Here is a 25,342-nt window from a genome sequence, read left to right as displayed (position 1 = left end):
TACTGTATACCTAAACTTATCCAACAGAATGGGGCTTGAATCTATACTTTTAGGATAGGGACTTAGGGACTATCAGCATCAGCATTTATACATTACTATTAAGTCATATAATGAACTAGCGGACGCGCGCAGCTTCGCTTGCGTATTTAGGGGTGAATTCTAATAACCCATGAAACATGTGATAGATGAAATATTTTTAAACGTCTAAATTTCAAATTTTATGAAAATCAGTTGCGATTTAAAGATTTTTCCATACAAACTTTCAACCCCTTATTTGCACCCTTAGGGGGAGAATTCTAGAAAACGATGAAACACGTGTTCAATTAAATACTTTTAAAAATCTAAATTTCAAATTTTATAAAGATCGGTGCCGATTTAAAAATTTTTCCATACAAACTTTGAACCCCTATTTTACCCCTTTAAGGTTAAAAATTTTCAAAATCCCTTCTTAGTGGATGTCCAGATTACGAAAGTAAACATCTGTCCAAATTCCACGTTTCTACGCACAGCGGTTACGGCTGTGCGTGCGTCTTACCTCAGTCAGTGAGGACAAGTCCTTTTATATATATAGATAATCACAAATATCAATAATGGAATACTTATAAATATAATGATTATTTCGATATTGTCAAGAGCAAAAGGTGAGGAACCTATCTAAATATAAGGTAATATATAAATATCGGTAAAAATTTTAGGTCATACACATAATTTTTATCTTATAGTATTTTTTTCAATAAAAACATTTAAAGAAATAATGAAATACTGATATCTTGAATATTTATATTCTGGATCAGAGCGAAGAAATGAAAATATAAATTTAAATAAATATTTCAATTCTTCGAGTGGGGATTGAACCCACAACCAGTCGATTTTATAGTCTCACTTTGTGCCTCTGCGTCACAACTGGCCTCAAACAATAATGAAAGCCATACATTTATTTAAATATTTACATTAATTATATATGTAAGAAAGCTAATTAAAAATTGGAACAAAAAAATACAAAGTACAGTAAAACTGTAGAAGTCATTGTCATTTTCTTACCGTTATTTTGTAGTTTGTCACAACATGTTCTTTCTTTAGCTTATATTAAACAAAAAAACTGTACTTGAAATAATTAAATTAATCATTATATTTATAAAGGTAACTTCTTCATAATAACAAAATATTAGATAATCATGTCTGCTTTATTATATTGTATTTAGTTATTTTTTGTTCTGTTTTTTGAATTTTAATTATGATTTTCATTTTCACATAATGCATACAATATAATCTAGATACTTAGAGTGTGAGACATTGGATTAAATAGTAACATAGGTCACGTTATATCTACATATAATACGAAAAGCTTGTACGGTAGAGACTTAATCAAGAAGATAAAACCAAATCACCAGGTTTTCTCTATAACAAAATATGTAAAGGAGAAATAAAATGCATAGTTCACAAATGTTCGTTATCTGTGGTAATTATTGATTTTGTCACGGAAAACTGACATATTCCATCTGTGACATCTCAACAGGCATTGGTTGAAATTTATACAGCCTTGAAACGACCAATCGGATTTTGTCTCGCGTCCTGTGTCATCGAGGAAAACATTTATCGAACTACTTGCTGTGATTAGAACCACCTTGATTTTACGACTTGAATTTCCAATAGAAAGGTAAGTATTTTTTTAGAAAATTCTTCTATTTTCTTTACTTTATCCGTTAATATATAAAAATATTGAGTTTTCTAAAGTATGTGTCGTATTAAGATTAACAAAAAGTTAACTCTTATTGTTATGTAAGAACGTCAATATTCTTCATTTTCATTTCGTCTATTTTTATTATGATTTACTTCTGTAAGTTAAAGAGCATTGATGATTTTTTATTGAATTAAATGTATAAAACAGTCCTTATGTGTGTTCTTTACATTATATTTATTGATAAGATAACTATAACCTAAATGTGTATCTATTTCTACTTGATAAAATAATATATATATATATTTATTTTAAATATTACAATTTATAGGTACAAAATTTTTAATGTGATGTGTGATATTAAATAACAATTTAATATGACAAACTAGTCAATATAATACTGTAAATGTTTTGTTTCTTTTGTTTTCATAAAGATGGCTGATAAGGCAGTAGCAAATATCGCCAAGCCTGAGATGCGAGGTCTGCTCTTCAACGCGATCAAACGCAATTTAATTGTTGCTTTTGTCCTCGCTGGCACAAGTGGGTTTGCTTACAAATTTCTGGTTGGAAATGAGCGCAAGAGGAAGTATGCTGAATTTTACAGGTAAATTTTAAGTTATTAATTTGCTTTAGTAATGATTGTTAGCTCACTTATATGCAAAATTAGTACAAAAAAAAGGAGGTTCTCAATTCTCTTGACTGTAAGTTTTTTGGCCTATGTTGCTACCAACTGTAAGCACTATGAATGTGGATTCTACTACCACTTGGGGATTGAATTATTTTCATTTCTTCACTTTACTAGGAAGACAAAGCATGGTATTGGATTCTGCCTCATAACAGAATATATCAAAAATTGGACAGAATTGGTAATGTCTTAGCATTAGGTTCCCTCTACCCTTCTGGACTTCTCAACTTCTGGACTCTAATATATTATTAGTCAAAGTAATACTGCTGACGGAACTCTGCTATTATTAAACTAATATTTTAAAACTACATACCATAAATTTAATATAAGTATGTTTTTATTTCAGAACATATGATGCCGAAAAAGAATTCGAAGAAATGCGCAAAAAAGGACTTTTCCAATCCTGCTAATTTATCATTTGGTTATGTAGTTGTATTATTGCTGTGTATAATGTAATTTAAAAAAATAAAAATCCATTAAATTACAATTTTTTATTTGTAAAAAGTTTTATTTGTATCTTATTTTATATAGCAGTATAACTGCTAAATATTCACAACTGAGCAATAATTAAAAAAGTTTATCTTATTATTAACTTAATTTTTATGGATAAAGCAGAATCAAATTCGTAGCTATGCCTGAGCTGGGCTAATCTCATTGATGGGTGAGTGAGAATCGAATCCACAACTTTGTGTTTACAGTCCAGTCAGTCAGTCAGTGTTGACCCTTCACCATAGATTTATTGTTAATGAGATGTTTAAAGAGCCGAATAGATTATTTGTTTTCTTATAAGTAGTTAGAAAATGGCGATTTGCAGTATGAAATATTTATTGCCAAGAAATTACTAAGCGTTTGGAAAACGTGTTTAGCTTTCGTTTCCAAAGGGGCAAATAAATCAAAAACACACACATATAATTACGATAATTTAATCAGGACATCAATCTATACGTATCATTCCAGAATACAGAAATAATTTAACAATTCAATTGGTTACATCGTCACCGAATTTTAAATGTATTTTAGTATTAATTCTACACAACGGTTAACTTTACTTAAACATAGAAATATCGAGACAGGGACCAGCCTGCTGGAACGACTAAAACTTATATACTAAAAAATAATTATATAAAAGGATAAAATGGAAAGGCTGTTAAGAGTTAGGATAAGCCATTTCGTTCACCAAAAAAAAGTAAACGACTTTGACATTTCAAAGGAGGGAAATTTGAAATTTCTTAACACCTTAGTCGTATATTTAATATTATTTTTTAATATTATAACAATTCTAAAAGTTAGTAGATAATTTTTAATCATTTAATATTTTGGTCTTGTTATAGCTATATGATGATAAATAAAAAAAATCTTATTTGTAAATGAAGTAAAAGGAGTTCAAAGAAATAAAATCAAAAGAAATTATAGCCACGTTATTTTGTGCGTTATAAGTATTTGTTGTGCTGTACGGTTTTAATGAAAATCTAAATATTTTTAATGGATATATAAAATAATTCGAAAATATAATATAAAATATTTCTGTTTGTTGAACTATTTACATTTCAGTTGAGACTACATTAATTTTTAAACTTTATCAATAAAATGAACACAAAATAGTTTTAGTGCGATTAGATTGTTTTGTATCAATCAACGGAGAGAGAGTATTCAACATACAAGGTTAACATTCTTTAGTAACTTTGTTGTCATCACGTAATAACATTTAATTAAAATATATTTAAACATTTTATCAATATCTGTATTATTATTATTTCTGTATTTTATTGATTGAAATGTTGAAAATATACTAAATCTAGTAACAAAAGGTCAATTAACCCAGAATGGTCGTTATATTTGGGTATAACCGCCTTCTTGGATCAATTTGCGTAGCGAGTACTTTACAATATAATATATTTAAAATTCACGATGTTAACAATTAATTTAAGCTACTTTTAATGACGTCATCTCAAATGCCTATTGTGATATATTTTTGGTTCATCGACATAATATGTTTATATAATTGGTGCAGGGTGGACATGCTCATATAAATACTTCGTAAAAAGCGGGTCGGAATCATTTGATACATTTTGATTCTTAATCATCCTTCCTATAATGTTAATATATCTTTTAATTTTTTAGATACCGGGGTTGATAAAGCTTTCTCTGAAATGGGAGGGATATTTTATCTCTTTCCTGCACGTCAACAATGGCTTATGAACAATATATGTCGATGAACTTTTAACTTTATAATATTATTAAGTTAAAAAATCTAAACTAAAATTTGGATAAGAGACAATTTTAAGATCGGAGTTACGAGTCAATTTTGTTGTTGCTATTATCTTAGATGGATATATTATATATAATAGTCCGCCTCATACCTTTGAGGACAAATTCAGTCAAAAGCAAGAAACAAATTGAAAATTGTAAGGTAATTCTAAGGTCATAACTCAACGCTGCTTCTTGTTTTTGTTCTATTTATAAAGAAATATTAATGTATTTTTCTCGTATCTCTGAACCAAAAGTTGAAAACGAACGCACATTTTACCACTTACAATAATTATAATGTTATTCTATCAAAAGTTACAGTTACAGAGGATTCACTAAATACAATTAATATTTATTATAATTTAATTAATAAGCGTAATAGATTAAAAACATTAATGTTTTTATTTTTTTTATTTTCACTTAGTTATGGTGAGGAGTTGGGCGCAATTCGATATTACTTTAAAAGTTAAGAGGTTCACTTAATTTTTTTAATAAAAAAAATTCAAGAGGCAGTGACATCCCTGCGTGTGGTTTTATGTTGTAATTATTGTTTCACAGTGCTCTATAAATATATTTATTTGAAAAAAGGAAATAGCAAACTATATGAAGTTAAATATTATAATAGTTAAATTTGACGTATTAAAATGAAATGTGCTGTTAGTGTTTAATATACTATAAAGCAAGGCGGATAACAATAATGCCATTGTAAGAATGTCAGAAGTTCTTACATTACACTTATTCTCATTAATTTATTAAAATTGACATGTCACCAGTATATATTGTTTCGTAATTGACTAGTAACATATTAATTATACAAATAAATATACAAAGACTCAATGTTATGAAATGTATCTTTTTTTAAACATTAATTAACAATTATTATGTTATTTTATAATTCGCAATGAAACAAACCACTTTTAAATGTTAAAAAAATATGTTTTCAGATAACACACGCAGGGTACAAAACAACACGTGTACAATATTAAATTATTTTGTATCGTCTAGGCCTCAAAATTAAATAAAAGTAATTGAGCAAGCTAAAAAAAATATATATTATATTTTTATAGTTGATTAAAGAATCAAAATCAATGTTATTATGTATTATTTTTAATATACAGTATACATAATATTATTATACTCTATATTAAAAAAAAAACCCTAAATAAAACTTTAAGTAAAAAAAAATGCAAATGCAACACAACAAAAATATGTCTTTAAATACAAAACTAAAAAAAAAACAATAATTAAATAACAATTTAAATGACTTCAACAAAGGGCTTAAGCTCATACTATTTATATATACAGTATACACTATAAATAATAAGAAAACAAGCTAGCAACCCTAAAAAAAGTGTGACCAGCACACAACACTAACAACCAACAACAAAAAAAACAAAGTCAGATGTCAAACGCCAATCTTCCAATGTCAGTTTAAATCAAAAACAACGCTTTGTGGATAATGAAACCCGTTTCTAATACCCAACCACATATTATTGCTAGCTATTGTGAATCTGTTGACGGCGCGCGATCAAGTGCTCTCGGCGTTCCGGACGTCGAACGTGTTACCCTCGTTCTCTTCGTTGCCGTAACCGCTGTCGTCAAACTCGCATTCCTTACCGTTTCTTACCGAGTCCACGGATGGGCCGTGGAGTTTTACGCATAGGATTTCTTTGTAGTTTTCTAGGGCTAAGGCTAGGACTGAACCACCTAAGAGGACTTCGCATGATGTGATTCTTTCTGGTGGTGTGTAGACTGCTATCAGTTTACCTGAAAGAAAATATATTTGATTTTTGATATTTTCGGTTAAAAATTTGAAATTTATTTTCGAAATACAGGGTGGAAGCGACAGCGCTCCTTACGGGAATAGCGGTAAAATATTTTAAATCCATACCTAAAGAAATTAATCAGGATACCTCAACAATTTAGGCGTAGGATACCAATAACGTAAACACTTATACAAAGATACTACTAAAGGTAAAACAAAAATTACACAATTATCAAATAATACTCAAAAAGGCGGCTTTATCACTAAAAGTGATCTTTTTTGGGCAACCTAATGATATTCTTGGCTTAACTCTTGTATAATAACCATGTTTTATATATATAAATCTCTTGAATATCTATTCATGAGAACCACATTAAAAAACCACATTAACAACTTCGTTTTATAGTTTTTAAAAATATAGGTAAATAAACCAAAAACGTACCAGTATGCAAATCCCAGAGTCTTACAGAGAGGTCTCTGCACTCGCTGTCCGTCGAGAGAAGGACGGCGCCCGCTCTAGCTAGTCGTAGCAACGATGGTGCTGCTACATGACCTCGCAGGGTTAGTCTACAGTTACCTAGAAAAAAATGGAAGTATCTCTTTATCCTCGTGTTGCCTAGGGAGAGGGGGAATCTAGTGTAAAAAAAAAAGTTCTTTAATGCTTATACGTGTGAAAGAGAACGTGTGAAGTCAAAATAAGCTTATAAGGCAGAAAAAATAAATAATTTGAAATTTACACTAACCGGTAACCAAATCCCAGACCAGTATCCTAGTATCGGCGAGTCCGGACACCACGCAGCCATCCACGGAGCTGATGGCCAATGCCACTGTGTCGCAGCCAGGCTTCCACTTCTTGAACAGAGTGCCCGATTGTAAGTCGTATACGACTATGAAATTGGGACTGGGCTCATCTAGCTCGCGGGAAACTACGCAAACGTAGGAGCCTGGAAAACGTGAAAATAAAAAAAATGTTTAATAATTATTATCTGAAAAAAAAAAAAAACAAAAATTTTAAAAAAATATTTTTCAATTAATAATGCAAAAGTTTAGAAAGTCTAACTTTAGCTACAACTTGTCGACCGAACAGTAGGTTGTATAGGCTATGCGTGAGGGCCGTGGATAGTGGCCTCAACGTAAAGACGGAACTCGATGTACCTTAGTGGCAGACTAAAATTTTGGCAGGTTTTCTCAAATATATATTTTTATAAATACCTTCATATGTAATAGCCGCCTTGGAAGTGATGAAGTCGTGGTGAGGTATCCTGAGGTCGTACAACAACTTCCTGGACGTCAGCGACCAAACTAACAAAGGAAACGGTTTTTGCGTCTCATCACCGCACACTAATATTCTGTAAAATAAAAATGTAATAATATTTGAATGAATAAAATTTGTTATGTTCTGAGAAAGATATTATAAGTTGAATGTTAGTACATATTATGTTGTTAACTCATTACAGTAATGTCATGACATAATTATAAAATCTTTGAATATGATGTTATTAAAAATTCGGTGAAATGTTTCGAGGTAATATAAGATATGAATATAATATAAGATATATGAGGTTTTGAGGAAATATAAGATATGAATATAAAAAGAAGAAGTACCTTCCATCACCAGACACAAGCAAAGAGTTAAGAAATCTGTCTTCTCCAGCTTTGAAGGTAGTCACACAGTCACCTAAAAATAAAATATAATTTGTTTACATTTCTCAATAAGCAATATTTGTAACAAAATCAGATTTTTTTTTCTGTTTTAAAAATAACTGAAAATTGTAATTATCTAATTAGCAATGATATATGAATTATCAAATATCATTGCACAAATAAAAAAAATACGCTTAAAATAAAAAATATGCCTCATTTATACTAATACTTCAAGTTCACTAGCTTATGTTTGTTTGGTTGATGGCGTTAAAATAACGATTATTTTTGGTTGAAATTGAAAAAAAAAATATTTTTATGCTGAATAACCCACTTATACAGAAAAGCGATTAAATTTTATTAATCATGTCGATGGAACACGTACACGTACCAGCGCAGCGGTCTGAGTTCCCGAACTTAGAATGTGTCTTTTTCATAAATAACTTACAGTTATTTCCACTTAACCACGGGTGTAAAGACGGAGACGCGAAAAACCAGTAAATAATTATTGTAATATTACTTAAAATATTATTTAATAATCATACCAGTCTCAATATTCATCAGATTGACGTACATCCTGTTTCTAGAGAGCGCCACCAAGTGCTTAGCGTCGTGGAGGCCGTAGTACGGCATCTTTTGATTCATCACACCTTTCAGTGCTACTACGTATTTACCCTGTCCAAAATATGTATGTTATTTAGATATTTAAACAATAGTAATATAAATTTGATTAGGGGAAAAGTAATATACGTATATATAATACAATAATATCTCGACATAGCATGAAAAGCCAATGAACATAAAAGTTTTAATAATTTTATATATCATAAGGTAACGTTATTGACAAAACTCATAAAAAATTTAGAACTAGTAAACCAACGGTCGTGGGTTCGATTCCCACTCGGTTACCATTATGCATAAAAAGCATGTATTCAAGCAACATTCATAGATTAGGTTAAAAGAAACAATAAATATATATTAATTTACCTGATCCAAATCATACACTCTCAACTCTCTGCGGCACAACACTACACACCTGTACTCGTCTATGGGCACTAAGTTGATGGGATGCGTCACTCCCACTATTTTTCTAACTAGTTTACATCTGAAAACATTGTATATACAATATTTTACTGTAGATATTAAAGCTCAATTTCTTTTAGATAAAGTAAGGTAGGGTAAACCAACGTGTGATTACCTACCCATCAATGAGACATTGATAATGATTGCCTGATTTATGGAAAAAATTGCTAGTTGAGACGTTAACTTTGCTACATTTAAGTTCAATTATTTATAACTAGATGATTTTTTTATTAATTTATAATATAAACAGATTTGCAAAACTTATAAAAAACCGTATATGAGAAATTTTATCAAGACGATGAACGTATTACTCAAGCATAAAGATTTACTTAGTTGACACTAAAGGAATAGGATTTTTATATATTTTACCATATTTTGAATAATATACTTTTAGTTTTTAAAAAATATGTATAAAATTCGTAAGTACAAAAGCAAGAGCTACATGGTTTTATTAAAATGGTGTACCATAGTTGGTTGAATAAATTTTTCAAATATATTAGAAAAACACATATTTCTCACCTTAATACATCCCAAACACAGATTTCCTCTCTTTCCGTAGACACGGTAGCAACAAATTTCCCTCTTGTATCGAATCTAACTATCAAATCATACGACTTGCTGTCAAATCCTTCGACCATAGACAAATCTCTCTTTTCCCTACTCTCTGTAATCTTCCAGAAATCCTCGTTGGCCGGATAGAATGTTGGTACTGGAGGTTCCCAGACTATTTTAAACCACTCTTGGACTATATCACTATTTAAATCGATGTCATCACGATGTTTTTTCTCTAAAGTCCACCGTAAAAGACCGTAGAATTGTGAATGATCGTAGTCCAAGGCGTACGAATGAGTTTCGAATACTTCTTTAAGTAATTCCAAGTGTTCTGGAAGTGGGTCGATGTGGACTAGCGCTATGTCTTCTAGGAAATGACCGCAGTCAGTAGCTGCCAACTTGTCGTGAATCCAATCGAGTTTTGTGAAATAGGGCTTCATGGCAAACGCTTCTGGATCTTCCTTTAGTAGATGGTAGTGTTGGAATGGTAGCTCGTCGAATTTTCTAGTGTTGTACCTGAAAAGAAAAATATATGTATATAAATATGAATAAATTTATGATAGGAAATATATTGGTATATTTGTTTGTTGGTATCATTATTAAATTTGAATCTGAATAATTTTCTAAAAAGAAAAAGCAAATTAAAATTATATGATGCTTACCATTCTTCAGAAAACTTATTTTCCTGCGACACTAAACGACCAGTCATTTTTGGGTCGTTTTCGATGTACCACACGCCCTGTAAGTAAATGTAAATTCATATTTTCATTCAAAAATATGTAGAGCCCATCTACGCACTTTTTAGTAGGGGTATTTATTTTAAAATGTATAATATTGTTATTTATCATCGTTGTGATATTATCATATAAACATAGATTAACATTATTTGGTAAATAATTTAACAAAACACAGAATAAAATCATTCAATGTGTCAAACAGAGATTTTTTTTTAAATTTTCTCGTTTTTTGTTTCGTCACAGTAATTACGTACAAGACAATAGCAACAAGCGAGAGAGACGAGACCTCATAGTAGTCCAGGAGCGTGGCCCTGGCGGCCGCCACGTGTGCGTGGTAGCGGTCGGCGGCGGTGGCGGCGAGCGCGGCGTCGCGCCAGCGCGAGGCCCCGCGCGCGTCGCTTCGCAGCCACGGCGCCAGCAGCGCGCTCAGCTGCGGCCACAGCAGCGCGCCCGGAGCCCAAGGCACTAAGAACCGACACAGTAGTAGTTGAGAGAGAGAGAGAGAGAGAAACTTTGCACGTTTACATGTGCTTACTCATCCACATAATGTCTTCCCGCACATATGGTATGACTACACACATGTTCGTGTATACAAATAAATAAATTACAATTGAAGACGTTAACTCATTTATGTCTTTAGAAGAATAACTGACCTAAACAAAATTTGTACCCGTAACTTCGTGTGAGTACAATTTTTTTCACTTACGAGTATCATTGTTGAGGGTAGACTCTTAATGCTTTTACCACGTTATCGTTAAATACCATGTCCATATGTCATATAGACTTGAATTATTTTCATATATCTTAAATAAAAAGGGTATAATATTATCATAGAGTAGGTATAGATTTTAGATCTTAAATAATGAATAACTTAAAATAGGTCGTAACGGAGTAACACAAAAATATTTAAAAAACTCACAATAAGTCTCTTCACTCCGAAACAGCTCATCATGGGCCAACAAATCCAAGATCTCTGTATCATCCAATCCTCTCCTCGACGCTGTTAGTAAAGATAAAGCCGCTCTAACTCTCTCCTCCCCGAGTGCAGCTTCAGTGGTTATCAGGATCTGTTCCAGCTGACCTTCCAGGTCCTCGCAGATGACCAGCTCTGGTGTGGTCTCCGGCTCCGTTTGCTCGGTGAATGTCTCCGCTGATAGAGATATTTGCCAGGCTAGAATCTGGAATTTCATTATTTATTATGTACTTAGTTTTTTATTTATTTATTATGTACGTTATTATGTATGTATTGTAATTATATTAATAATTTGTAAGCGTACACCACAGAAATCAAAAGAACCATTCTAAGAAACTCCAATAATAAAATAAATGAGAGAAAGAGAGTGATAATGTCACGTGAGAATGAAGGGGAACGTGCTCAGCAGGTTGATGAAAGAATAGCAAAAAACGTTTATAGTGGAAAAGTGACCGGTAAGAGAGGGGTAACCTTGGTTGACCTTCGAAAATACAGCAGTAAAGATACTGGAAGATGGTCACGTAAAAAGCATGAAGACCCCCCGGAAGGCATGTATGAAGAAGTTGATGACAGTAGACGAGTTTTTTTAATTTTTGATTCAGGGGCTACATGAGGTGAGTTGAGGTGTCGGCGTACCTTGGCGTAGAGCGGCAGCGTGCACTTGAGTACGGCGTGCAGGGCACGCGCGGGCGGCGTGGCAGCGCCGGATCGGCTGTAGGCGGCGGCGCACGCGCAGAGCACCGCGCGCGCCTCCTCCGCGCCCGCGGCCGGAGCGCGTACCACGCGGGGGCCATCTTCAGAGGACAGCACCGCCATTATTGCTGAGCTGGACGGCTCGTCTTTTTCTGCCGACATAGTGTAAGAAAATATTTGAAATGTATTATAGCTTTAGAAAGTATTGGGCTTAAATTCTCCAAAAATAACTCAACAAAAGTAAAGGAGTTTCGACGTAGACCAAAAATTATCAATATCAAAATTAATGGTAATGACAAGAAAAATGATTGATTCAATCGCACAGGTCTAGGAAATATACAATAATTGAAAATTTTAAAGATAATTAATTCATTCAAATGTACGATAACTATGGTTACTTTTAAAATACTCAATGTCAACTAACCTTCAGTAACAGTAACAATCATCTTTACGTTATCCGGTAGTTTGGAAGGCAGCCATCTCGCTCCTCGCAAGGCGTCAGCGCCCGCTATGCACAGGAGTACTGGACGAGTGCGGCCGAGAGCTTCGAGGAGACGGGCGAGGGCTGATGATAGGGTTGTGGCTTCCTGGTTTAAATTAATTAATTTTATGTTTTTGGTTGTATTTTATTATTTAGAGAGTATGAACTCAACGAGTACGTGGGCTTGCTTCACAATCGGAAAAAATACTAAAAAATTAAACGGAAAGTGGAGAATGGAATGTCTTCACACTAGTTCCCTACCCAATATCAAGACAGTTTATTCTCTTTTTATTTGAATTCTAGATATTCTAATTATTTTAAATATCTATAAAAATGTTTATATGATGCAAAATGTAATCTTACAGAAATAACAATTGCATATTTAAAATTTGAATATTAATTTTGGTTTAGTCCATAATTATTAGATATACGAGTACAAAACTTTAACATCCATGGACGTCTTTTTTATTGTACAACTGTTTTTAAAAATATTCTACTTTTAAACTTAACTAGGGAAGTGACAATTCTTTACATAGTGCAGCTAGTGATGTGCCATTTTTTTCATAAATTTATATCTATATCATATCATATCATATCTATATATTTTTATTATTCAACATAATATTATATACACAAAAAAAAAAACTTATAAAAACAAAAATATAAAAAAAAAACAAATTAAAGTGCGTACGTTACGTCCCCGGTACACAGTGCCGTGCTGCAGTACGTGAAGCTGGTCGACGATGGACTTTAGAAGCTGGTGGGAACTGCTCGACTGTGGTGTTAAACCTACGAACCTAAGGAACGGTGGTTATGTCAGTGTTGCGGCTAATATACATGTGGGTATATACATACATACGTACATACTCGTATATGTATGTACGTTCGACGATTTGGCTAGCGTACTTTGGTATATCGTATATGTGTTGGGTGCCAAAGTTTTAGCAATTATTACTAAGATTTTTTAATTATAATGATGATGTTTTTTAGTTACCTTAAATATAAAAAAAATAACCTAATTTAGCGTAGAAGTCTTATTTATTGAACTTAGGTAAGTAGTATTGTATATTCACATGCGCGTTGATAACGCAACAAACGGTGCAAAAAATGCAACTTCATGACCGATTAATGTTTAGCTGGAAATATTGGCAAAAATGTTATGCTCATTGGTACGAGCAATTTTATACTGGTCACATCATATTATAGTCGGTCAAATGCGGCTGTTTCAAATAGTCAATTCAGCCATCAGTATTCTTTAATGCATCAAATTATTCTTTTCAATATAAAATAAAAACGCAAATTTGGAATGATAATTTATAGGCATAATTTAAAATATCGAAGTATAGTTACATATCTTAGGATTTAGCCCACAGCAGTTAAGGACACCTTCCAGAAATAATAATATTAAGTCAACGGACTTATATCTGGAATTAAGAACTTCTAAATGCTTCCTCTCGTATACAATACCTGAGTATGAGCGCGACATCCGGCAGCACGGTGGGCGCGAGGGCGGCGGCGCGCGCCAGCAGCGTGGCCTTGCCGCAGCCCGCGCCGCCGAGCAGCGCGAGCGGCACTGAGCTGTCACCACGGACATATCTGGACAAAATGCACAACATTTTCTCACATAAATGAAACTAAATAATTAACTAAACAATCTGTTAATATTTTAAAGCAACTCGATATTAATTTTTTTTTAAATATTTATTTGAATTATTATAATGAAATATGTGGTTTTTCGATTCTTATTTATTTGTAAGAAAAATCATAACTTACGTTTTAAGTTCGTTCAACGTTATTTCACGGTTGGAAGTGCATTGGGTCACCTTTTGACAGAACGAGAGATGTTCGCTGACTTCATCAAACAAGCTGTAATAAAATAAACTTTAATTATATATAATTCTTTTTATACAATTTTCCCGGGCTGGAATTTATTTTGTGGGTGCATAAGATAAAATAATTGTAATATGTTATAAATTACTTTCCCCACTTTCTTGAGAAAAGCTTCAAGAAAGCTAAAAAATTTATAGAAAACAGAGAACATAAATTAATATCGTTTTATTTTTCACAGGAATAGAGGGTAACATTGAATAATTATTAATCTAATGACTAATAAAATATAGCCTATAGTTTTCTATATAACATAAAAATAATTATTTAGAAGTCAGAAGGCAGGAACTGAGAACCACAACCTAACCTAAACTACTTACCACTAGCTAGACTAGATTATATCAGGTTAAACCAATGAAGTATACGGCATACCTATTATATCTCAGTAAACATTATTTTGGACAACATAATTCAACATTGATTCGACTTACTTATTGTCTACTTCCAGGTAAGCAGAGGATTTGGCCCTCAGATCTATCTAACTTCAAGTTACATAGTTCCATTTTTGACTCCCAGGTAAGAAGGGGTATGCAGAATCCGCAGCTACCTAGTAAAAACAAGTCACCTAGCAGGTATCCCGCAGTAGCCGGCTGGCGTCTCCGCCTCGCCGACCAGCGCGTCGAACAGCACGTCGAGGCGGTCGGACAACGCCGCCTTCACGCCGGCCGCGTACTCGTCGTCGGCGCCGGGTCGCCCGCGCACGCTCGCGCGTATTATGTTGCGCTCGCTCAGGTGCAGCTGTGGAGGTTAAACAAATAAAAAATATTTTCTTAAATAACAAATATCTTCTAAACTATCCACTATTCAATCTTAAACCTATATACTTTTACACTTTAGGCTCAAAAACAAAAAAGTAACCTTAAGATCCTTCTGCAGGTTGGCGAGGCGTCTCTGCAGCTCACGGTAGTGGTCCGCGTCGGCGTCGGGCGCATCGTGCGCGGCGCCGGCGCGGCACACCCACACGCAGCGCCGCGCCGCCTCCGAGCTCATCAGCACTGTGTGCTGCACTTCCTGTTGTAGACCAATAATCTTATTAATCTTAGTAGGAATTTAGGGATCATCTTTTTTAGTAATTCTCTATTGTATCGGTCTTTCGTTAAAAGTTTATACAGCACAAATGATGGACTTGTAGAGCATATGTGTATAAATTATAATAATGGAACTAAATCATAAAACGCTTTATAGTATGTATGTTTATAAAAACAGATAATTTTCTGTAGCTATTGATAAACAGTCACGTCAGGCATATCATGATTAACGAGCGAGGCGAGCTGACCTGCTCGAGTACCGTGGTGAGGTACGCGTCGCAGGCCTCCTGCGGCAGGGTGCGCACGAGCACGCCGAGTGCGCGCGCCATCTCGCGGCGCCAGCGCGCCGGCGCGCCGCGTGCCAGCCGGTAGCACGGCGGCGTCGTGCTGCTGTCCAGCGTGTACCTGCACGTAACACGTTATAGTTCGTTCGAGTGTACTACCGCGTCTTACCACGGTAGGTAAATAAAATTAAAATAAAAGAAACAAAATACTTATTAAAGATATTCGATTCTAATAGTAGGACAAAATCTAACCCTAAGTTCCGCCATTCGAAGAATAATATCTTTGCTATATCTCGACGCATAAGTCAATGGTTACGAGAAAATTGAATATCTTTACACTAAACTAAACTATTTACCGGTCACACATTACACACACTACTTATCGATAAAAATAAACGGGAAACTAAAAACATATAAGATAACGGTAATCTTCGTATCTTATAATAATTCTAGTACCTACCTATTAGTACTATATAAACAAAAAATTTAGTTTTCTTCTGAAATACATTTTGTTAAGCTTAGTCCATAATAAATAATTTGAATACTAATACATACCATTTGTTCAATAAAATTTTATCATTTTCATCCTCCGCTGTGTCTAACGCCGCCTTGAAATCCGCACACTCCAATGTATGCGGTAATAATGGCGTCCCGAGATTAGCGTTCAGGAATAGAACCGGTACTATGGCTGCTAGTTCTGATTGGCCTGTAATATATAGAAAAATAAATTAAAATAAAAGAAAGTAAAAATATATATATTAAAAAATAAAAGATCAACGTGACGTTTTTCTTTCAATAGCAGGGTCAGTTTACACTTTCCATCCAATTTTCGAGAAAATGCATGTTTCATCTACCAGAACGAGAAATCCAAATAAATTAAATTTTGTTATTCCACCAAGGTGAGATCCAACCTCCAACCATGACGTTGACAGACAGATGTTATCTCACAACACCACGTCCACTGAACCCAAATATACCTTTTACTCGTTTATAACGCGCATTAACGTTCACCTCCTCAGTGCACTCCGCTATATTTTTACTTTATCATCGATCATTTAAAAATAAAAAACTTACGAGCCAACTCAGCAATACAAAGCACTGGGAAACGGTGGTCCCTTTGCTGTTCCAGCGGCGACCGCCAGTGCAGGTCGGCCACGTGGACGCGCCACCCGCGCTTGCGGGCCCGCATGCGTAGGCGCGCCGCCACGCCGCAGTGCAGCGCGCCCTTCTCTGCACAGCAGTCTGGGGGAGAGAGATTTATGTATAGTACAGTCGACGAATCGTGGCCGCCCTGAGGTCAGCTGTGGATGACTGTACAGTTTTGATTATAGGATTTTTCTTACTTTTGTATATTTAGTTCCCGAGACGAGTATGTGCAAAAGTTCAGAAAGTTTAACAATTTGGCAGCTACGAATTGGCAAAATAGGCTTGTTTTTTTCTTTTGCTTAAAGATTTTTTTATTATCAACATGTCAATCGCATCGTTTTATTCTTTATCCTTAATTTTTCAGTTTCTATTTATTTAACATAATTATTATTGTTCAAAAAGTAGTGTTCTTTATTGCATTTAACGGCCTCGAAATTTTCAAATCCTAGTTTATTAATATGTTTATTTAGTTATATAACAAAAAAATATTAAGAATAGTAGTAATAAATCCGTCCAATTTTATTACAAAATTTCCTTTATTTCTATATTTGTATTCTGCAATATTATTGCTATTATATAAACAATTTTGCTGCACATATTCCAAACTTACCCTGTGAGTCCGCAGCACACACATATATGACCATAGCGCGTCGTCGCCTGGTCCTCTGCCCGGGCAGCCTGCCCAGCAGGTAAGACCTGTGCTCTTCGGGCAACGCGGCCACGTTGGCCGGCATCGGGGGGCCTTCGACATCCTCGCGTGGAGATGCGCACGCTACTGGAGACGAGAGGGAGATGGAATCTGGAATAGTAGTGGTAGAGTTTAAAGTATTCTTTCTTAAAATGTATGTATTTTTTTACGTAGCATTAAATTCACTTCAAACAAAACTTACCTGAAACACTAGACCCCACAGGCGGTCTTGGACCTTTCAGCTGCGGCTTCTTATCTTTGAACGAGGGCACCGGCTCCAGCAACTCTTGGGCAGGTTGCTCCGCGCTCGCATCGATCGACGGCTTCGTCACGCGGTACGACGGTGACCTGCGGGCGCAGCAATTAGGTCTACGATTTATTAATAAGCTAATTTTATTAGTAGTATATATGTAAATTTATTTATTATCAGAGTTGCATGTAATTATTGTCTAGAAACTCTTAAGGTACGTATTTTTTGTAAGCTTCACGCTTGGAACTAGATCTTATATATGTGTTATATATAAGATCGGGAAATGTGTATAATTTAAATATGATCATTGACCGCAATCCACTGAAACATTTAAATATTTCATTGAAGTTTCAGTGGATTTCGGGCATTGATCATATTTAAAGCTTAAAGCTTAAGCGGTAATCTTATCATTTGACAAATTACTTGACTGATTACTGTTCTGTTGTTTGGTTATTCTACAACAAAAGTAAATTAAGTAAGTTGCATAATAGTTCTTAAATATTGCTAATAAAAAAATATTAACAGCTTCGTTTTATCTTTAATGGAGTCATTAGAGTTGCGAGGTGGTCTACGTAAGCTCTACGCATATTCTACGCCGTAGCGTAAAATTAAGATGCATAACCAATGACTTGATATGGTAAAAAATAAAAAGTTAACAAAGTTGGTAAAAGTTATTCAATCATTTAATATAACAATTGCAGAGTTGATGGAATTCTACAATAAAATAAATAAATTCTAGAACAAAGAATATGAAATAAGAATAAGAATTATTCGATATCGGGATCGAAACTGTAATGCAGAAATTACTTAGAAACCTATTATAGCTTAAACAAAATATTTATATTATTCCTATACAAACGTTCAATCTGTCAAACAGCACTTCAATCAAGAATAACACAAGGCGTGTTACGTTTATAAATATTTACATAAATAATATATATGGAACGAGCTACGAGTATGACGATACTACATTGGATAAATAAGCGATATTAGTTTATCGCCATAGTGACGTCCTTGGTAAAGATACAAAAAAAAAATTAAAACACTAATATTACTAGGAGCGCGAACCGGACCACAATTTTGACTCGCTGCTCTCGCAAAATCTCAGTAGTGTTCACATGTTGAGCGAAGCGAGAAATGAATTTTTGAATTTTTAAATTTTTTTTTTCACCTAAAACCATCTACGTGGTCATATCTATATGTTTGCAAATTTTCATTTCAAAAATTATAAAACACTAATATTATAAAGCTGGCGACATTTTTTGGGACGCTCTTACTTCCAGAATTACTTTGAATTGATAAATGATTATTGTTTTAGATTTTCATCACGCTAATCGTTTCAATAACAATACACTTAACTAACAATATGATTCACATTTATATTAAAATAACATTAACGGCTGAGGTAAGCCGGAGCTTTATAACAAACAACTATTGTAAACTAAACTCATCCTTTACCCTTTCAAAGTAAAAAGTTCAAAGTGCAATATGAAAACAAATTGAATTGTATTCAGTTTTAGTTCTAAGTGGATCTATTTTAAACAAGAATAGCAAAGAGCTTTATACGAACTAATATAATGCTTTGAGAGGAATATTGAAACTTCTTTATTATTATGGCTGCGTTTTAAGAAGGTATTTTTTTATTTTTTTATATCTTATAATAATGTGTGGGTGGCTGATGGGATTATGGAATGGGATTATATAAAAGTAAAAAAAAATGCAAAACCATTTTCAATATTTAGATTGATCCTTTTAATTTTTTTTATAAATATATTTATATTAAGAAGAAAATATAAATGACATAAATTTAGTTGAAGCTACACTGACAAAGAAACAATTGAACAAGTCACGTACTTCCAAAGTACGGTTGTGTAACGAACGTGTCTTTACATTTGAAATTATTTATATCTCATTTATACATACATACCTACATAATTATATCTACTAATATTATTAAAGAGTTTGTTTGCCTAAACGAGGTAATCTCAGAACGTATTTACCAGGTGAAAATAATATTAGGTACTTTTTACAAAACATAAAAAAATTAAGGTAGCGGGATTTTAACTCGCGCTTCTTGGAAATCGTCCCCGACGCGCGGGTTCAAATCCCGCTATGTTTAAATTTTTATATGTTTTCATTCCTAAGTACGGAATAATATTTTAAAAAATTATTAAATAAATCATTATTAACTTGTATAGTCCATTTTTCAAGGCAGGCTATAGCCATAGGCTATATTATATTAAGGGCAATAGCTTCTATGTTATTTAGGATTAGCGATTTAACTCCGCGGGCGAAGCCGCAATTTTAAAGATAGTATGTATGTAATATATCTTCGGAACGCAACGACGCACTTTGTGCCATCCAGAGCTCCGAAATGATAATAATTACCTCATACTGGGATCGAACTCACGACCCTCGCAATAATACACTTTATAAGTTTAAATAGCGTGGTGACGAATTATTTTTTTTTTATAAATAACTAGCGGACGCGCGCAGCTTCGCTTGCGTATTTAGGGGTGAATTCTAATAACCCATGAAACATATATTCGATTAAATATTTTTAAGAGTCTAAATTTCAAATTTTATAAAAATCGGTAGCGATTTAAAGATTTTTCCATACAAACTTTCAACGCCTTATTTGCACCCTTAGGGGGTGAATTCTAGAAAACCATGAAACACATGTTCAATTAAATATTTTTAAAAAACTAAATTTCAAATTTTATAACAATCGGTGCCGATTTAAATTTTATTCCATACAAACTTTGAGCCCCTATTTTACCCCTTTAGGGTTAAAATTTTTCAAAATCCCTTCTTAGTGGATGTCCAGATTACAAAAGTAAACATCTGTCCAAATTTCACGTTTCTACGCACAGCGGTTACGGCTGTGCGTGCGTCTTACCTCAGTCAGTGAGGACAAGTCCTTTTATATATATAGATACTCAGTATTATTATTTTCCAACCATTTTTATCCTTTATTCCCATATAATAAATTTTAAAACGTTTAAACGGCGCATAAAAATAATAATCCAATAAGCTTAGATGAGTTTGTATCAGCTTGTAGCGATCCGATTAAAAAATCATATAGCTTTAAAAGCTTTCCGCCACGAGTATATTGATTACAAGCAAAGGTGTATTGAATTTGTTCGGGGTAAATGTATAATTTTTTTAAGAATAAAATAATATAATATATTTACGATATTCTGTATTATTTAGCGGTTTGGGTAAAGGGAACCTTATGTTAAAAACTCGGTTGCCAAATTTCCATATGTGCCATATGTGTGTTTCAACTAGAATAAACCAGAGCAGTTTCACGCCTTTTTTCACTGGCTCATAGCCAGACATAGGACAGATAGAGGGAACCAAATGTTCAGACACTCCGTTCCCCATTTTCCGCTGAATTCGAGATATTCCGTGTTGAGTGGCGGAACTCAACGCCGCGCTTTTGTCTTGGTACCATAGCGAAAAAATGAAAATTTTAATAAATAATAATTCATTTCCTGGAATCGAACCCACGACCGTCGCGTTACAGTCACACGCTTGCGTCCACTCGTCACGACGGTATACTATGTATACATATTTCTTATAAGACATTTAATATTCACATTGTTATTATAAATACGTTAGCATATCAAATCACCGACCTGATGAACAGTGTCCTATGTCGTATATGTTATAATATAATTTTAAATGTAGTCGGTGCGTAGCTGCACAGCGTTTGACAGAAGACGTGACGGTTGTGGGTTTGATTTCCATTCAAGGGAGTGAATTATTTTCTTACACGTAATATCCAACATGTAATGTCTCGAAAATAGGGTGATATGTTGAGAACGGAGAGTTTTAACACTAGGTTACATAAATGTTTTTGTAATTATCATTATAGCATGTACAATTTTATGTACATTACTTTCGAATATTACTAATATTGTAGGTACATATAAAACAATATGCCTGCCATCACACTTTAATGTAATGGATTCATTATTTTTAGCTCTTATGTGTTATTACAGAGTTATGGTTGTTTCACAATATTATTTGTTTTCTTGATTCACTGTAATAGATTAATGCTTATAGAAATTATATATACGAATTTTGTACTGTAGATACTTATAGCACATTTTCCGCCTAAGTATTTCTTCTTAACACGGAAAAAATATATTTCATGAAAAATCTACAAAGTTAAAGTAAAATATTTAACTAGATCATTTTATGATAAGTACTTAGTATAGACTTACCGGCTAACAGTATCACAAAGGTTTCAGTCAACCCTCGATCCCAACAATTTAATAAGCACCCTTTATTTTACAGCCGACATTTTTGGATAAATCTATTCAAAGGGAACACATTTATTAGAAAAGGTATTACGGGGGCACAATTTGAAGCATCGGCTGATCTTTGAATTTAAAAATACTTGACGTATTCCCCGCCCGCGGCTGTCAACTGTTGAATAACAGATTATAAAACAATATCTAATAGTCTTGCCACAGACTATTTACGACTTAGGTAAGAAATTTTACAAAATCAAATTGATATCAAATATACTGGAGGAAGGTCACGTAAAAACCATGAGGACCTCCCGGAGGGTATGAACATGTGTGTGGGTCGAGGTGAAAGATGTGTGCAGACACCCTAATGTTTCTTCGTTGTCTCTGGCTATCCTGCTAGGGGTAAATATAAAGCGTGAAATTTAAATGAGTTCAAATATACTATGATGAAGAAAATAGTGGCGCACATAAGTAAATTTTATTTCCTCGCTCTTGAACAAGTAAAGCGGGACGTTGAATTTCGCCAATCAACACGCAATGTTATACGCGGGATAGAGGGTGAAGCTAAAGAATAAAATACAGCATTCAATATCAAGGCAAACCAAGTTTATCCCTTGATCCCGCGGGATGGGCGTGGTTGAGGGAGGGGCGCTGACGTCACGCGTGACGTCGTCGTGACGCGCGCCCCAGATACGCCGCAAATATTTGAGCTTTTGCCTTACTTGCTTAGTAAAGTACAACAAAACATTTAAATATTTTGTTTCGTACTTTGTATACTTTGCCAGCTTTGTTTTGGTCCAGGTCAGCTAATAACAAAACAGAGCGTAACAATAATAAAAAAAATACTATTTGTTAATTACGGTGACTTTTTTCTTAATATGAACAAATAAAATGTTCTGCCGTTACCGAGTGATTGATAGACAACACAGACGAAACTAATGGACTTAGAAAGTTGATATTTGACATGTAGCTAAGGGATTATGTACAAAGTGCACAAAGAAATTAAGAAGGAGAAATTTGTAGGAGAACGGAGACACAAAATTTTCCATATTTTCGTAATTAATCAAAAAATCATATTTGTAAACTGAATGAAATAAAATATTTAGTATAAGATGATACATACGATCATACCAATTATTTTTCTTGATAAGAAATTGTCTTTTGCATGAGAATTCAGAAAAATAATTGTATAATTTGGATGTATTGTACAATGCTTCAGGCATAATAATCAAAAAAATATTTCGTTATTTTTTAAATCTTGCCTTAGCAAATTTGTTAGATTTTGTGTCAGAAAAATGAAGACAAGTCTTTAAGCACTCGTGTAAAGCTTCTTTCAGAAGTATTCACGGACCAATCTGTCTGAATTATGTTTACATCATGTTTTTATTGGATTAGTGTTTTTTTGACATTTTTGTGTGTTATTCCACACTTAGAAAAGAAAAGTACTTATTTAGAAAACGTATTAATCTCGCTACGTTCAAATTTTTATACGTTTTCTAAATAAATATGGATCAGTACGTGTTATAAAAACATAAATTAAATAAAAATATATTTATTAAACCGACTGGTTGTGGGTTCGATTCCTACTCGAGCAGATGAAATATTTATTTAAATTTCTTCTTTTTTTTTTTTCTTCGCTCTGGTTTCAAGTAGGTACCTGTGTACTGTTTAATAATGGCAACGAATAGATAATATGTCACAGGAGAATTTAGGTATCCTTTTGAAAATCAATTTTTTAATAAATGTTCATATTATTAAAATTCATTTAGAAAGGCGTGAAAATGGGAGTGGTTCAGACGTCACGTGACGTGGTCGTGACGCGCGTTCTAGATAGCACTGTAAATATTTAAGCTTCCTGCAATTGTTGCCGGGTCGACAGTGTCGCTACGGGATCATGGAAGCTCAGGGTTTGAAGTATTTCCTTTATAAATACAATCTGATATAAAACTTGTAATCTATATATATAAAAGGACTTGTCCTCACTGACTGAGGTAAGACGCGCGCACAGCTGTAACCGCTGTGCGTAGAAACGTTAAATTTGGACAGATGTTTACTTTCGTAATCTGGACATCCACTAAGAAGGGATTTTGAAAAATTTTAACCCTAAAGGGGTGAAATAGGGGTTCAAAGTTCGTATGGAAAAAAATTTAAATCGGCACCGATTTTTATAAAATTTGAAATTTAGATTTTTAAAAGTATTTAATTGAACACGTGTTTCATCGTTTTCTAGAATTCTCCCCCTAAGGGTGCAAATAAGGGGTTGAAAGTTTGTATAGGTTTTTTTTAAATCGTCACCAATTTTTATAAAATTTGAAATTCAGACTCTTAAACGTATATAATTAAACACATGTTTCATGGTTTTCTAGAATTCACCCCCTAAAGGTGCAAATAAGGGGTTGAAAGTTTGTATAGGATTTTTTTAAATCGTCACCAATTTTTATAAAATTTGAAATTCAGACTCTTAAACGTATATAATTAAACACATGTTTCATGGTTTTCTAGAATTCACCCCCTAAAGGTGCAAATAAGGGGTTGAAAGTTTGTATAGGATTTTTTTAAATCGTCACCAATTTTTATAAAATTTGAAATTCAGACTCTTAAACGTATATAATTAAACACATGTTTCATGGTTTTCTAGAATTCACCCCCTAAGGGTGCAAATAAGGGGTTGAAAGTTTGTATGGGAAAATTCTTAAATCGCCACCGATTTTTATAAAATTCGATATTTAGACTCTTAAAAGTATTTAATTGAACACATGTTTCATGGTTTATTAGAAGTCACCCCAAAATACGCAAGCGGAGCTGCGCGCGTCCGCTAGTGTTACATATAATGAGACCATACACGAGACAGATTGTTGGTTAACTTAAGTTCACTTAACACTAGGTTCCCTCTACCTAGCCTTCTGTAAGCGGGGAGCGGGGAAAAAAAAAAATTATAATAGATTTTCTCATTTATCTTTCTTACAGATGAACACGGCAGGGTATACGAGCGTTCACGTCGCGGTTGCCATCTCAATTAGTAACAGCTTCCAGCGATTGTGCACGCTCTTGTCTCATTTGCATTTTGAGTATATATTTATTATTTAGGTACGTAGTTAGCCATGTGAGGTGTCAGGTAACATATGATGTTATTCGTCGGTTACTATGAAATGTACAATTAAAGGTTACACCAAAATAATTAAGGTGTTGTTTTTTTATAGAATATAGCCTTCCTCAATAGATGAACTATCCAACACAAAAAGAATCTCTTCATTTAGCATTT

At 33.6% G+C, this 25,342-nt stretch overlaps 2 protein-coding genes across 5 annotated transcripts in view; one reads left to right on the top strand and one right to left on the bottom strand.

Annotated features, from left to right (window-relative positions):
- The first annotated feature begins 1,497 nt into the window (after nucleotides 1–1,497).
- On the top strand, nucleotides 1,498–2,850 carry LOC146533524 (cytochrome c oxidase subunit 6C-like). The gene is made up of 3 exons (XM_085193997.1): nucleotides 1,498–1,657; nucleotides 2,113–2,282; nucleotides 2,710–2,850. Exons 2-3 carry the CDS (start codon nucleotides 2,113–2,115, stop codon nucleotides 2,771–2,773), a joined length of 234 nt encoding a protein of 77 aa, XP_085050123.1. The 5' UTR covers nucleotides 1,498–1,657; the 3' UTR covers nucleotides 2,774–2,850.
- Nucleotides 2,851–3,270: 420 nt separating this feature from the next.
- The window catches only part of LOC146533523 (NACHT domain- and WD repeat-containing protein 1), a 38,224-nt gene continuing 16,152 nt past the window's right edge, over nucleotides 3,271–25,342 (bottom strand). For 2 of the 4 annotated variants that reach the window (XM_085193992.1, XM_085193994.1), the window contains 23 exons: nucleotides 17,771–17,916; nucleotides 17,491–17,679; nucleotides 16,809–16,976; nucleotides 16,290–16,440; nucleotides 15,699–15,855; nucleotides 15,281–15,433; nucleotides 14,988–15,160; nucleotides 14,309–14,401; nucleotides 14,003–14,131; nucleotides 13,227–13,332; nucleotides 12,479–12,641; nucleotides 11,998–12,206; nucleotides 11,308–11,566; nucleotides 10,675–10,853; nucleotides 10,314–10,390; nucleotides 9,619–10,167; nucleotides 9,004–9,121; nucleotides 8,562–8,691; nucleotides 7,981–8,053; nucleotides 7,588–7,724; nucleotides 7,119–7,319; nucleotides 6,818–6,952; nucleotides 3,271–6,377 (listed from right to left, as the gene is read on the bottom strand). In XM_085193992.1, the coding sequence (XP_085050118.1) occupies nucleotides 6,139–6,377; nucleotides 6,818–6,952; nucleotides 7,119–7,319; nucleotides 7,588–7,724; nucleotides 7,981–8,053; nucleotides 8,562–8,691; nucleotides 9,004–9,121; nucleotides 9,619–10,167; nucleotides 10,314–10,390; nucleotides 10,675–10,853; nucleotides 11,308–11,566; nucleotides 11,998–12,206; nucleotides 12,479–12,641; nucleotides 13,227–13,332; nucleotides 14,003–14,131; nucleotides 14,309–14,401; nucleotides 14,988–15,160; nucleotides 15,281–15,433; nucleotides 15,699–15,855; nucleotides 16,290–16,440; nucleotides 16,809–16,976; nucleotides 17,491–17,679; nucleotides 17,771–17,916 (3,934 nt within the window). In that variant the 3' untranslated portion in view covers nucleotides 3,271–6,138. Of the gene's footprint in view, nucleotides 6,378–6,817; nucleotides 6,953–7,118; nucleotides 7,320–7,587; nucleotides 7,725–7,980; nucleotides 8,054–8,561; nucleotides 8,692–9,003; nucleotides 9,122–9,618; nucleotides 10,168–10,313; nucleotides 10,391–10,674; nucleotides 10,854–11,307; nucleotides 11,567–11,997; nucleotides 12,207–12,478; nucleotides 12,642–13,226; nucleotides 13,333–14,002; nucleotides 14,132–14,308; nucleotides 14,402–14,987; nucleotides 15,161–15,280; nucleotides 15,434–15,698; nucleotides 15,856–16,289; nucleotides 16,441–16,808; nucleotides 16,977–17,490; nucleotides 17,680–17,770; nucleotides 17,938–25,342 lie in introns of all 4 variants that reach the window. The other 2 variants (XM_085193993.1, XM_085193995.1) reach the window with 1 other exon arrangement.

Source organism: Heliconius melpomene, chromosome 12, assembly GCF_056956725.1.
Source record: "Heliconius melpomene rosina isolate 202511_hmr_F chromosome 12, ASM5695672v1, whole genome shotgun sequence".
Lineage (NCBI taxonomy): Eukaryota > Metazoa > Arthropoda > Insecta > Lepidoptera > Nymphalidae > Heliconius > Heliconius melpomene.
Note: the sequence above shows the minus strand (reverse complement) of the source record. Positions and strands in the feature narration are given on the sequence as shown.

Excerpts from the sequence above, each read along its gene's own strand:
- LOC146533524 (XM_085193997.1), top strand. The coding sequence starts at position 2,113 with ATGGCTGATAAGGCAGTAGCAAATATCGCCAAGCCTGAGATGCGAGGT. Across the intron at positions 2,283-2,709 it reads AAGTATGCTGAATTTTACAG|AACATATGATGCCGAAAAAG; the intron begins GTAAATTTTAAG and ends TTTTTATTTCAG.